Here is a 12,460-nt window from a genome sequence, read left to right as displayed (position 1 = left end):
GGAAAATGGAAAGGCACTTAATCCCTGACACCGTGTCTGTCATGGAGCTAACTGCTGCTCAAAGATAAACCACAAGCCAGCCAGGTGCTGTTCTACGCTTACCTTTCATGCACTGACCACTTACTTAAGAGACTTATTTATTCTCCTGGAAAAACAGGTCTCTGTGATTCTATATGCTTAATAAAACCTTGAAGATTGCTATCCAAGATAATAAACCAGTGATCAAAAATATTTTATGAACTAATTGTATGATAGAAAAATAAGTGCCAGCATGTAACCTTAATGGTAACAGAAGCAAAAAATAAAACAGAATCTTTTGTCAGTAGGGAATTAAATTTCTTTTCAACAAACTTAGCTGTCTTACAAGAAAATTCCATTCTTTTCTTTGAATTATGCTGCAGTTAAACTGCAACTCTAATTAAAAGCAGCAACTAGTTAAACTACCAAAAACAGCTTTGTTACAGAACCATCAGATTAAAATTAAGCAACTCCCACAGAGACAACAGGCCCATTTCCTAGATATTACAAGATCAAAATATGCCCTGTTTCAGCTGGCTGGGGCTGGAAGTGACAGGGTAAAGCAAGTATTTTATGGGCATTAGCTTTCTTATGGAAATGTAAAATACTCTGCATTCAGAGGCTAGTAATCAAAATCATGACATCACAAGATGATGGTATCAGTAGAGGCTTCTGATTAGTTACCAATGATATGGTAATGGAGATTAGACATCAGGAAGAAATCCTTCATGGTGGCGAGGCACTGCAACAGATTGCCCAGGGAAGTTGTGGCTGCCCCATCCCTGGAAGTGTTCAAGGCCAGATTGGATGGGGCCTTGGGCAGCCTGATCCTAGTGGGAGGTGTCTCTGTCCATGGCAGGGGGGTTGAAACTTGATGATCTTTAAGGCCCCTTCCAACCCAAACTATTCTATGATATTATTCCCATTAGTGAAATTGATGATCCCAAACGCTTATCTACAAGCATCTTACCATCTCTGACGCTGAAAACTACTACTAGGGAGCTGTAAGGGGAAAACTAGTGTATAACAAACCTTCACACCTTAAAGCACTCAGCATACCTCTGAAGCCTTCTCTTAAGTTCAGACCATCAGAAACAATTCAAAACTAAAAACATTTTTTACTCTTTTAATAAGGATTAATAAATGCAGTATTACGTAATCCAGCAGAAAAAGACCCTCTTCAGGAAATACTACTGATGCTGTACTATTTACTAAGGGATTTCTCTGAGGACAGAAAAGGGACAGAAATCCAGTCTTAGAAGTTTGGGGGGTTCAGTGTTTTTCCCCCCTTTGCAAGACCAAGTAACAGGAGAACCTTATGAAGTCAATTCTATCAGAGCTGCTTGTCAGGAGAAAGAAGAAAGCTATGCACAGGTCAAAGTGGAGTGTGAGAAGCAGGCTTAGAGTGGAATGGGAAACATAAAAGGAGACTTGAATAAAGGAGACACCATAGCAGGTAACTTCTGTTTTGTTGAAGCTTTCCTGACTAATGCCTCTTGGGACAATCAGCTAGTTCCCTAATTCCACCTTATCTCATAAACAGCAAGACCTTTTGTAACAAGCACATGAATCAGCTGCTAGCTCTGCCCTACAAGGAAGAGGAAAACAAATACAAAAAACAGCTACCTAGCTTCTTTCTCTCTTTCCTCCAAGGAAAACTTTGCAGAGGGAACAAAGTTAGCAGCTCACTCAAACAGCTTTGTTCTTAGGTTAGAGCAGTACTTGCTACCTTTAAATTTAAAAAGAATCCTTTGCTGTACAGGGTACCTGTTGGACAGTACTTAGGTTTGTCAGGAAAGAATCAAAATCTAGTTCGCTCTGGCAGACAACCCTCAATGATGCTACCATATTTAAGAGCCATTTGGCATGCTGAGCTTCAATTTTTACTTTAAATCTACCTGAAATAGGCCTTTTTCAGAAAGCTTCAGTGCTGTACAGCATTCTGGTAGTTTCTGTATGTCAGCATCTCCTCTTGCCATTTCTGGTTGTATCAGCTGCTCAAAATAGGCTTCTAGTTGGTTATCAAGGAATTCTTCATCATCAATATCATCATCTATTGAAACAGAAGAAAATATTCACCTTTCACAGACATTTTATATTGACTTAAATACTATCAAAACAAACCCAAAATTTTTAATGTATTGAGTCTCATAATACACTCACACAATCAGAAGAGAATTTTCCTGGTTTTGCCTTAAAATAATCAGGTCACAGGAACTGTTTTACTCCGTGACTAGTGATCCAAAGCAAAACAAGATGGCTATAAGCTAGCACGTTAACTCCCAGGCTACCAAGTGATTCATCTTCCTTTATATGATCTATATACTACCACATTCCAACTAGCAAATCATATATGTACTCAAATTAAAAGTAAAATATACGTAGTATTTCTCAAACTTCACAGAAACTGACCAAAGCACAGTTCCATATTTCAATGTCAAAAAAAGGTTAAGTATTATTACTAAGAACAGCACTACTGCTATTTGCCAAGCAACAAGTTTTCCAAGATGATTTTTCTTGGTCTGGGGCTATTTTTCTTAATTGGGTCTGGGAGTAGAGAAGAGTTTCCATGGCTTTTGTTTGCTCGTTTTTGAAGACTCAAACATCAGTCAGCTTTTTAGGGCATAGTTAAAAGCACCCTTAAAACCACTGTAAAACATTCAAGGAAGTCTGACATCTTTACTTATTATTCTTTCATTTCCAGGAAACGATATCCTGTTTGTAGTTTTCCTTTTTTAAAAAAACAGTACACTCAAGCAGGCCTTACATTTAAAAACTCTCAAACACATTTTGCTTTCCATATAATTTAACTATCACTAGCAAGCTGAAAGTGTTTAAGAATTCTCCAGCAATTTTGTCTCTGTAGTATATCTCAACTCTTCTCCCCAAAAAGGTATTTCAGAAGAACCTTCTTAGTATTTCCTTCTACCAAAGAGGTCTATACAACGCCAAGAACATACAGGAAAAAAATACATATATACAGACAGAGGCAAGTCATCGTTATTTGTACATTCCCAGTCTTGCAAGCGCCGTCTACAAAGAGCCTGATTTAAAGAAGCATATAAAAATGTGATTTAGTTGAATTGGAAGCTATGGATGCTTGGCAACTTTGATAGTACATCAAAGCAATCAGGATCTGTTACATTCGCAGGTCAATAAATGAAAAATCAACATCACAGCTCTGTTTCCACCTGATAACAGAAAAGGCAGAAGGATAACAGCAGACCAAGTCTCTTGAGTTTTGGAAAGAGGACTAATACTTATCCTCAAAACAAAGCACTTCAAAAATTATATAAGGATTAGTTAATTACCTGAATGGCACAATTCAAACTCAAATTAACAGCACTACAATAAATGTTTTAATCTCACTAACCTGTCTTGATTTCTTCTTTGTGAAACTGAAACAATAATCTGCTGTCTTCCAAATAATGAGAAAGCAGATGCATGTATTTTACCTCAATCACCAGAGACTTCATCCTTAGTTTTAGAAATACCCAGCTGCCAAATTTACACTGAATACAGAATTACATGACAGAAATCAGTACCTCACACACTGACCAGGAAAAATGAAAAGATCAGTTTGTCAGAACTGAAACTCCGAATACACAAGTATTTCCAACTAAAGACTACCAACTCCAGAGTTGGTAGTTAAAAGTAATTCCATCCCCTTGGATAGAAAAAAAATAGCATTTTTTACTCGGAATTCTGACATTGTGTCAGAATTCTAGACTCAACTACCCACAGTTATAGATACGCTCACCAGTGAAATCTTCCTCTGAGCTTGCAAGAGACGAGAGTTTTTCATTTTCCAAAAAACTCGCAAGGCTATTGCTAAGATGATCACTTGGGACTTCACTTTCTATCAGCTTTTCAGAAGGACCAACCTATGAAAAGTATCAATACAGAAATGTTTCAAGGTGTTACTTGCTATTGTATAAATTCAGTTACTAATAAACAATTAATGAGGTTAATAATATACAAAACTTCCCCCACCCCATTTTTTCTAGTTATGCCAAACACTCCAGTTCCAATGGACTTTGCCTGCTAGCTTCCAGAATGGACTTATGCAAGAAATATATGGATTATAAAGGGAAAAGAGTGGAAAAAGCATCTCAATGACATCAAACTTAAAAAAACTCAAAATACTGAAGCATTGCATTAACAAGTTCACATTTGAAAAAAATGCCCCCCCTTTCATTAAGCTGCAATCTCAACTTAAAAGTACAAAGGCAACTCTCAATAGTTTCCTAGGGTGCTAAAACAGTGCTTCTGCAGAAATCATACACCCAGATCAACCCTTTGTTGATAATTTCCTCAAATATGCACGCTGAATAAGTAATTCAGCATATTTCAGCCCAATCTAACTAAACATTTTATCTTCCATATACCTGAATGATTTTTAAAACAGCATGATGTAATGTCTGGGTTGGATTTAGACTCGCATCCTTTGTGATAAACAGATCATCTTAGACACCAAAAATGTCAAAGTTCAGAAAGCAAAAATTTAAAAGGGGAATGAATTATTGTGATGATACCCTGTAAGCATTCAGCTGCAACCCACTGACCACTGGGGCCCCTACAAAAATCAAATGGAAAACAACTATATCAATTTACTAAATACCAGCAGGAACACTAAGGAGCACATACTGGACAGCACCTGGCTGCAGCCTGAGGCCTATTTTCTCTGAGAGCCACAAGATTTCCCAGTCCTGTCTGCCTTGTATCTCTGTGCCCACAATTATCAGTTTCTTTGACACAATAGATCAAAACATCTGAAGCACGGCCAAACCCATCAACACCTACAGCAATCCGCTAGCTCTGGTAAGGAGACATGCACAAAAAAAAAAAAAAAGAGGCAGCAAGACTGTTTTCTTACAAATGGTGCAGGTTTTAACATTGAGGACACTTAAGAAGTCATCTGAGCTAACAGTCCTCAAAGTAATTAACAAGTACAGGGGCAAGACAAATCAGGTAGACAATTTCTACTCCAAAAGCATTCAAAAAAGTTTCTCAGGCTGCTTTTCACTAATCTAAACTACAACTGGGATAAAATGCAAGGTCCTTACATGGATAAAGAACTACAAAAGTGCCAAGGCTAGGAGTTACACCAATTTTCACAACTGAGAAAGATTTAAGTGGAGTCATGCTCCCATGGTACCAATATATCAAGTGATCTGCAAAAAGGAGTCCAACTGAGGCACTACATATTCAGCACACTAGCACCATTACAAAATTCAGGGATACACTACATAAGACAACAAACATGTCAATTCTCTCCCTCCTCCCCTCACAGAATTAAGTCTGGTACAGGATTAATATTAGAAAGTGTATAATTTCACTGTATTTAAAAAAGGTTTCACCTTGTTATTCTTGCTGTCTGGAAGAAAACATATTTCAGTTGACAAATCTGGAAAAAAAATGCTGTGTAATCAGTATTTTATTAAATTCTTATGTTACGCTACTAAGCTATTCTGTAAGATAGCAGACCGAGCCTCTAGAAGATCTTTGCATACACCATAAAATTAACCCTGAAATATGTTATCACAATACCAAAGTTTACATGTTCTTACAACAATGATTAAAAGTATCTGGGAGTAATTAAAGAGGCAGGGCTTCATCAGGTCTAGAACTGCAAAAGCTATTCAAGACAATTACTGCCTTAAGGATTTCTATAAAAAAAGATATGCAAATACTGAGATAAAGCTTAGAAAAAAAGTAACGACTAGAAGTATGTATTTGCTAAGTACATGTCCTGTATTTTAAGGAATAAGCAGAATTTAATCATAGAACTGGCATTAGCAAAAATCCCGAACAAGTTTACTATCAACAGCCAAACTTTTAAAATAAGTTATAGAATATTACTTTGCTCCCATTACTTTACTCATACTAGAAAAAAGCAGTCTTCACAGCATGAATTCTAAAGTACTTTTTCATGTATCATTTCACTAGAAAAGTAGGTTTCGAGCCACCATGACTGCACTTAAAGATCACCTACTACAGGCTGGAATAAGGCAAGACAAGAGAAGTGAGTTACAATATAATCTCATAGACTATTGAAAGAGAAGGGGTAGAAAAAAAAACTTGCACACAATTTTTCCACAAGTAAAGCTCCTGAAATTATTTAAGATTCCTACTAGCATTCTAATTATGGTATTTTACAGCAAACACTACTTTCACCAGCTTCCTGTCTAGCTTTTTTTTGGGAAGAAATCTAAAAACACAACGTCAACCACAAGCTTTCTCTGTTTTCAGTTTGTTCAAACCATAGATTCTTTTATGAAACCCATTTACATACAATATGCCATAAAAGAGTGAAAGGGTCAAGAGAAGACATCTATAGCAGAAAAAGCTATTTACACTGAGAAAAAGTATACAATTTTTCTCAAATGTTAATACCTTCCAATCGTTCAAGTGGCAATACCTCAAGTAAGGTATCTTGACTGTGATTTGAACACTCAATGTCATTCTGATCCTCCTCTTCACATACTGAGTGAGACTCTTTCAAACTAACAGAAGCTGGCTGAGGTTCTTCAACTCTTGTAGCAACTTCCCTAGGAAGAGAATTATTTCAGTGAAAAAAAATCACCCAGTGAGCTATGTAAATCCGTACACAACATCTCTCTATAAAAATATTCGATAAATTCTCCTATTTTAATGCCTTTGCCTCTCAGAAGTCAGGTGTTTCCATTAACACAGAATCTATGAATACGTTACCTGTCATTTTACAATAAAGCAATAAATGAAGATTACAAGAGCTCCAATTTCACGAAATAAAGCATGAAACAAACTGTAAAATTTAATTTAACACGTGTAGCTCTACTTTTTTCCTGTTTGTTTCTTTCTCTTTCATTTCTGTAAAAAGAGGGAGAAGTATGAGGGGAAAAGGGTCTGTTCCAGATGAGTTCCACGATTCGAGATCCAGTCAAACCCTAGGCAAGACTGTCTTCACTTCACCATACCAGTAAACCTTTTGTAACATTAAAATAGGGACTAAATCATAAAGAATATGCCTTACTGAAATTCCATATAGTTGCATTAAATAACATATGACATAATTCCACAGGAAAGCTATTTTTCACTTCTGGTTTCATAGGACTTGCAGACCGAGAGATAAGCTAATCATCCAAGATGTTAAAATTTCCACATTGAGTGAATTGAACCATACTTGTGCATTAGTATTTTAGATTTATAAATAAAACTTATATTTGAAAACCTAAAATACATATTGCATGGTTTGGTTTGTTTGGTTTTTTTTTCACTCAAGCACAATCAAGACACTAACTCCCTCTCTTAAACCTTACATTCTTTGATTTTATAGGAACATACTGCCTATAGTGCAGTTTTAGGAGTAAGATGCACATTGTGGATTCTATGGCAACAACGGGAACAAACCTGACCTTTGTTAGAATAACCTGTGCAACACTACCATCACTTAGCAACGCTCTTCACAGTACTTCACTAGCACTAGTTATTTCTGAAGAACTAGTCATCACTGAGGCCACAAGGAAGCTAAATTTAATAGAAATTGACATGTCTTTCTGTACACAAACTGCAGGAAACTTAGTTGGAACAGATATAAATCAGTGCAAACTATTACTTACCCATGACATGAACCAGAAACATCAGCTTAATTTTAGATCACATAACGTGAACTAGGTGAATACAAGCCTGATTCGAATAAGCCAATTAATAAATCACACTAAGGAAATTTTTAAGTAATGTGACAATAAAACAAAACATCATAGTTAAAAGAAAAAAACACTTCTCAAGATTCATTTCCATCATGTACATGAAGCCAACTTAGTCACTTAAACAGCAGAACACCGTTCACGTCAGACTCCACAGGCTAACTGGCAGCATTGCACATGACGCTTCCACATCCCGCCACTATCCCTCCTTCAGAAAACATGGAGAAGCTATTTCAGCAGGAAAATCTGCCCGGGCTACCAAACAAGGTAAGCTAACAGGCTAATGCACAGCTGAGCTCTCCATTTACTGCCATCAAAAGGCCGGCAGCAGAAGCTGCTCCTGAGGTGGCAAGCAATCCTGAAGCACTCCATAATTAGCTCACAGTAGATACAAATCTAGACAGGAAGCACTGATAGGGCATTTTAGGACAGGATTAAATTTTAACTGTCACACTCACAGGTCATCATGAAAACTGAGGGCAAACGTCCCCATCGGCGCAGGATTTGACCGACTCCTGTGAGACGATCCTAATGGAGGTGAATGTTTCTCTTCCAAATAGGATGCACAAGCATCAGAAAGCCTGCAAAGGTGGGAAGGAAAAACATGCAACAGAATCATTCTAAGATGCACTTCTCTTGTTTTACAAAGAACTGGAAAAAAAAAGAAAAATCACATTGATGACCATTTATCTCTGGTAAGTTCAATTATTTGAATATTTTAGCATTTCCTAGCTAATCTGTACTCACAGGTACACATATGTACCCAGAATGATGCCCTCCACAGTTGTTGAGAGAAATGCCACATTCTTATTTTTAGTGGCTAGTGGTGTCCCATTTGGAAAGTGCACTTCTGGAAAGGCAGGGTATAAAAGTCTAAACTTCTTTTGAAGTCACAGTACAGCAGTTAAGTGAGCAAAGGATTCTAATCATTACTCCTTGCTCTACTCGTTGCTGAACAAACCATTATAAATTGTACTAAATTGTCGTTCATATCTGTAACACAAACCCTTCTCTAATCTTTTCTAAAACGAGCCAGATGCAGGCCAGTTAAAGTGAATAAAGTTAAGAGAACACACATCTAAAAACTATTTTCTCGATATGACTGCAACCATGAAAATAGCGTGGTAATTAGTTGATAAGTTTTGCTGCAGCTAGTTTGCATGTTTAATTATCTTGTCATATAAATCTGTTTTGTATCAAGAAATAATATGTAGACAATATCCAGACATGACGCTTAGTTGTCTAACAAGATACAGTTGTCTTAGGTCAAACGATAACCTGAAGGGAGTCTCCGGACATGGCTGAATACTCCAAAAATACAATGAGCAACAACCTTGAAGAGATTTATATGCTTCTTTGGTTAAAACTAGTACATATACTCACTGCTTTTGTGGGATGCTATGCCTTTTTTAGAAGGGCATCCAATTCAGTGCTGAATTGTAAAACAAAAATATTATCTTTGCTTCGAAGACTTCGTCCTTTTTAATATTTTACCAGTGAATGAGTGTTTCTCACAATGCTAAGCTGAATAATGAAGTTAAAAACACGTTGATTGTTATCAGTCTAAATACTAAACTACTCTTTTAAAGGGTAATGTTAATACAAGTCAAGTATTTTATGAGTTATTAATCTAATGTAGATTTTTCCCTGCTAATATAATCAATCCTATGTTTGCTGATCAGTAAGGTACAGATCAGTAAATATTTTTATCATCTACCAAACAATCTGTCAAAAGCATTTTACCTCTCTACAGCTAAGTTTCAAACTGGTCAACTTTTAAAATATTATTTATGGTATTAACTGATAATCCTACCTGTTGTCACAGCCCATTTTGCTCCTGGCAACAGTTGAAGCTGCAACAGGTAAACCAGGGTTTGAGGAAATAGTAACATTTTCAAAAGCGACGCTTGCGCTGGTACTCAATGAATGGCCCAAGAAGCTCGGAAAGGTCTCATCTGCAATATTTCTGAAGTCTTCTGTCATCTTGCACAAGCTGCTTAAAATAGCGCTCTGCTTGGCAACACGATCAGCCCTGGTCCAGCAGCATCTGAAAGCAGAAACACAAGTATACAGTTACACAAATCAGAGCACCGCTTTCAAAAAGACGTTATTTGTACATCACAGCCAACATTCTTTGGCAACTGCCCCACTTTATCCATAAACGTGCTTAAAAACTATCTCCAGCCCTCTCCCTAACACAAGGATTGCAGGGAAACACAAAGCTTTGCAGCCTTCTTGGACTCCTACTCATCCAAAAAGTAGTTACTGTTACAGAAAGCAGAATATCTTGATTTAAGCTGAAGTGGGTTAATTTCTCATTCAAGTAACCGTATTTTTTAAAAGTCAGGCACAATGTCCCTCTAAGAGCATGTGGGGTTGTTTGTTTTTTTTTCAAACAGTGTTTTTCCAGACACTGTCGATTCTTCGGCGATGGTGACATTCTGCGTTCGGTCTGATCCAGGCCGAGCAGACGCGTCTGCCGGGATCACCTCTGTCTGCAGCCTTTCCCCATCCCAAATGGATGGGAATAGAAGCAATTACTATGACAAAAAATGGAACACTTTGATTTAAGCCAAAGTAGAGCTAAGTTTCATCCAAGTCACTGCATTTTTTGAAAGTCAGACTCTCCCCTCCCCCGAGGCGCCACCAGCCCTCCCCGCCCCCACCCCGGCGGCTGGAAACCAGCACCCCCCGTTTCCGCCCACCCTAAACGGAGAAGGACCGGCTCTGCCTGCCCCGCCCCCCACCTCCCGCGCTCGCTCTGAGGCGGCGGCGGCCCCGGAAGGCGGGAAAGGGCGGCCCGGTCCCGCTCACCTGGCGCGCGCCGCGGCCAACCGCCGCCCCGAGCCTCCCCGAGCCCGCGCGCGCGCTGCGCCCGCCCCGCCCCCAGCCGAGGGGAGAGCCCCGACCAGCCCCGGCGATTGGCCGCGCGGCGGGAGGAGCGAGAGAGCGCGATGCTGATTGGTCGAGGGGCGCTAGGCCCCGCCCACCGCCCCCCTCGCCAGCCAATGGGAGAGCCCGAAGCCGCCCAGCGCTGCAGCAGAAACAAGGAGCGGGGCTGAGGCCACTGAGAGGACGCAGTGATGGAGGAGAGAACGCGAAGTGAAAACCACCAGAGGGCTCTGAAGACCAAAAAGAAACTGATGCACGTGCGAGGGTGGGTAATAAACTGTGATAATGAGTTTTCTGGAAAATCATAGAGTCACAGAGTGGTTTGGGTCGGAAGGGACCTGAAAGCCCACCCAGTCCCACCCCCCTGCCCTGGGCAGGGACACCCCCCCCAGCCCAGGCTGCCCCAGGCCCATCCAGCCCGGCCTTGGACCCCTCCAGGGACGGGGCAGCCACAGCTCCCCTGGGCAACCTGGGCCAGGGCCTCCCCACCCTCAGCGTGAAGAAATTCCTCTTTACGTGTAGTCTAAATCTGCCTCTCTCCAGTTTACAGCCATAACAGTGAGTATGTACTGTGTTTCCTAGAATCTATATGAGCATGAATGTTTAACTGGTACAGAAGTCATGTAACCAGCCTCAATAGTGCCACGTTACGCGTAGTCATCTGCTGCGTGCGTGATGCCTTGTAATAAAGAATACCTGCTTAATAATCAAATTGGTATTGATTATTGAGTTTGGCTTTTCATGACACCGATTTAAAGGCAATGGAGAGTGTCCAGAGGAGGCCACAAAGTTGGTGAATGGCTTAGAGACGTTGTATAAGGAGCGGCTAAAGTCACTTGGTCTGTTCAGCCTGGAGGAGACCAAGGGGCAACCCTATTGCAGTTCACTGCTTCCTCACAAGGGAAGGAGGAGGAACAGGCACTGATCTCTTCTCTCTGGCAAACAATGATAGGACTCAAAGGAACAGCAGGAGGACGTGCCAGGGGAGGTTTAGATTGGATATTAGGAGAAGTTTCCTTACCTAGAGGGTGGTGGAGCACTGGAACAGTGATGGAAGCAATAGTGATGCCAATCCTCACAGCATTCCAGAAGCATTTGGACAGTGCAGTCAGATCCATGGTGTATCATAGGGGTTGCCCTATGCAGGGACAGGAGTTGGACTTGATGATCCTTGTGGGTCCCTTCCAACTCAGGTCATTCTATGATTCTGTGTCTGACTAGGCGGCCCCTCCTTGCTGCCCTATGTACAAAGGAAAAAGCTTTTGTAGGATTTAGTTAAGTTTAATTATTTTTAGTTACTTATGCAACAGGTGTTGTTTATATTACTAGTTTTCTGCCACATTGCTGCTACAGAAGTCACTTAAGACGAGGCTGAGCAATGTGCAGTTCATACACATCACAGAGAAAATTTGTTTTCAATTACAAAGCATAGATGTCACATTTTTTTTTAAGTAGAGGATGAGATGGCAGAAGATGCCTTCCAAATATACACATATGTGTTTATGGAAACTTCAAAAGAGCTAAATCAAATTCAATGTTATTCCAGGACATTTCTGCAATGCACTTCAGCAGTTGTTTTCCTGGTACAAAGACTGCCAAAATGCTAGAATAAGAGTGAAAATTCACACACTCGGCATCATTAGAAGTTCATCCTTTGTTCAAATATGTTCAAAACAACAACAAAAAAACAAAACCAAAGCCACCTCTTGGGTACTGCAAGACAAAAAAAAAACTAGTCCTGGTACGTCAAGCCAAGATGTGCTCGAAGCACATAAATAGTATACAGAGGATAACAGAATCACAGAATGCCAGGTTGGAAGGGACTTCAGAGATCATCTGGTCCAGCCTTTAAGGTGATATAT

At 39.7% G+C, this 12,460-nt stretch overlaps 1 protein-coding gene across 1 annotated transcript in view; it reads right to left on the bottom strand.

Annotated features, from left to right (window-relative positions):
- The window catches only part of CEP192 (centrosomal protein 192), a 72,504-nt gene extending 61,949 nt beyond the window's left edge, over positions 1-10,555 (bottom strand). The window contains exons 1-7 of the mRNA XM_069853247.1: positions 10,521-10,555; positions 9,520-9,753; positions 8,165-8,287; positions 6,415-6,569; positions 5,358-5,425; positions 3,779-3,902; positions 1,917-2,071 (exon numbers count right to left, since the gene is read on the bottom strand). Coding sequence (XP_069709348.1) covers positions 1,917-2,071; positions 3,779-3,902; positions 5,358-5,425; positions 6,415-6,569; positions 8,165-8,287; positions 9,520-9,689 — 795 coding nt within the window. The 5' untranslated portion in view covers positions 9,690-9,753; positions 10,521-10,555. The remainder of the gene's footprint in view (positions 1-1,916; positions 2,072-3,778; positions 3,903-5,357; positions 5,426-6,414; positions 6,570-8,164; positions 8,288-9,519; positions 9,754-10,520) is intronic.
- Between the last annotated feature and the right edge of the window lie 1,905 nt (positions 10,556-12,460).

This window comes from Phaenicophaeus curvirostris, chromosome 3 (assembly GCF_032191515.1).
Source record: "Phaenicophaeus curvirostris isolate KB17595 chromosome 3, BPBGC_Pcur_1.0, whole genome shotgun sequence".
NCBI lineage: Eukaryota > Metazoa > Chordata > Aves > Cuculiformes > Cuculidae > Phaenicophaeus > Phaenicophaeus curvirostris.
The sequence above is the reverse complement of the archived record's forward strand: the minus strand, read 5'-3'. Positions and strand labels throughout refer to the sequence as shown.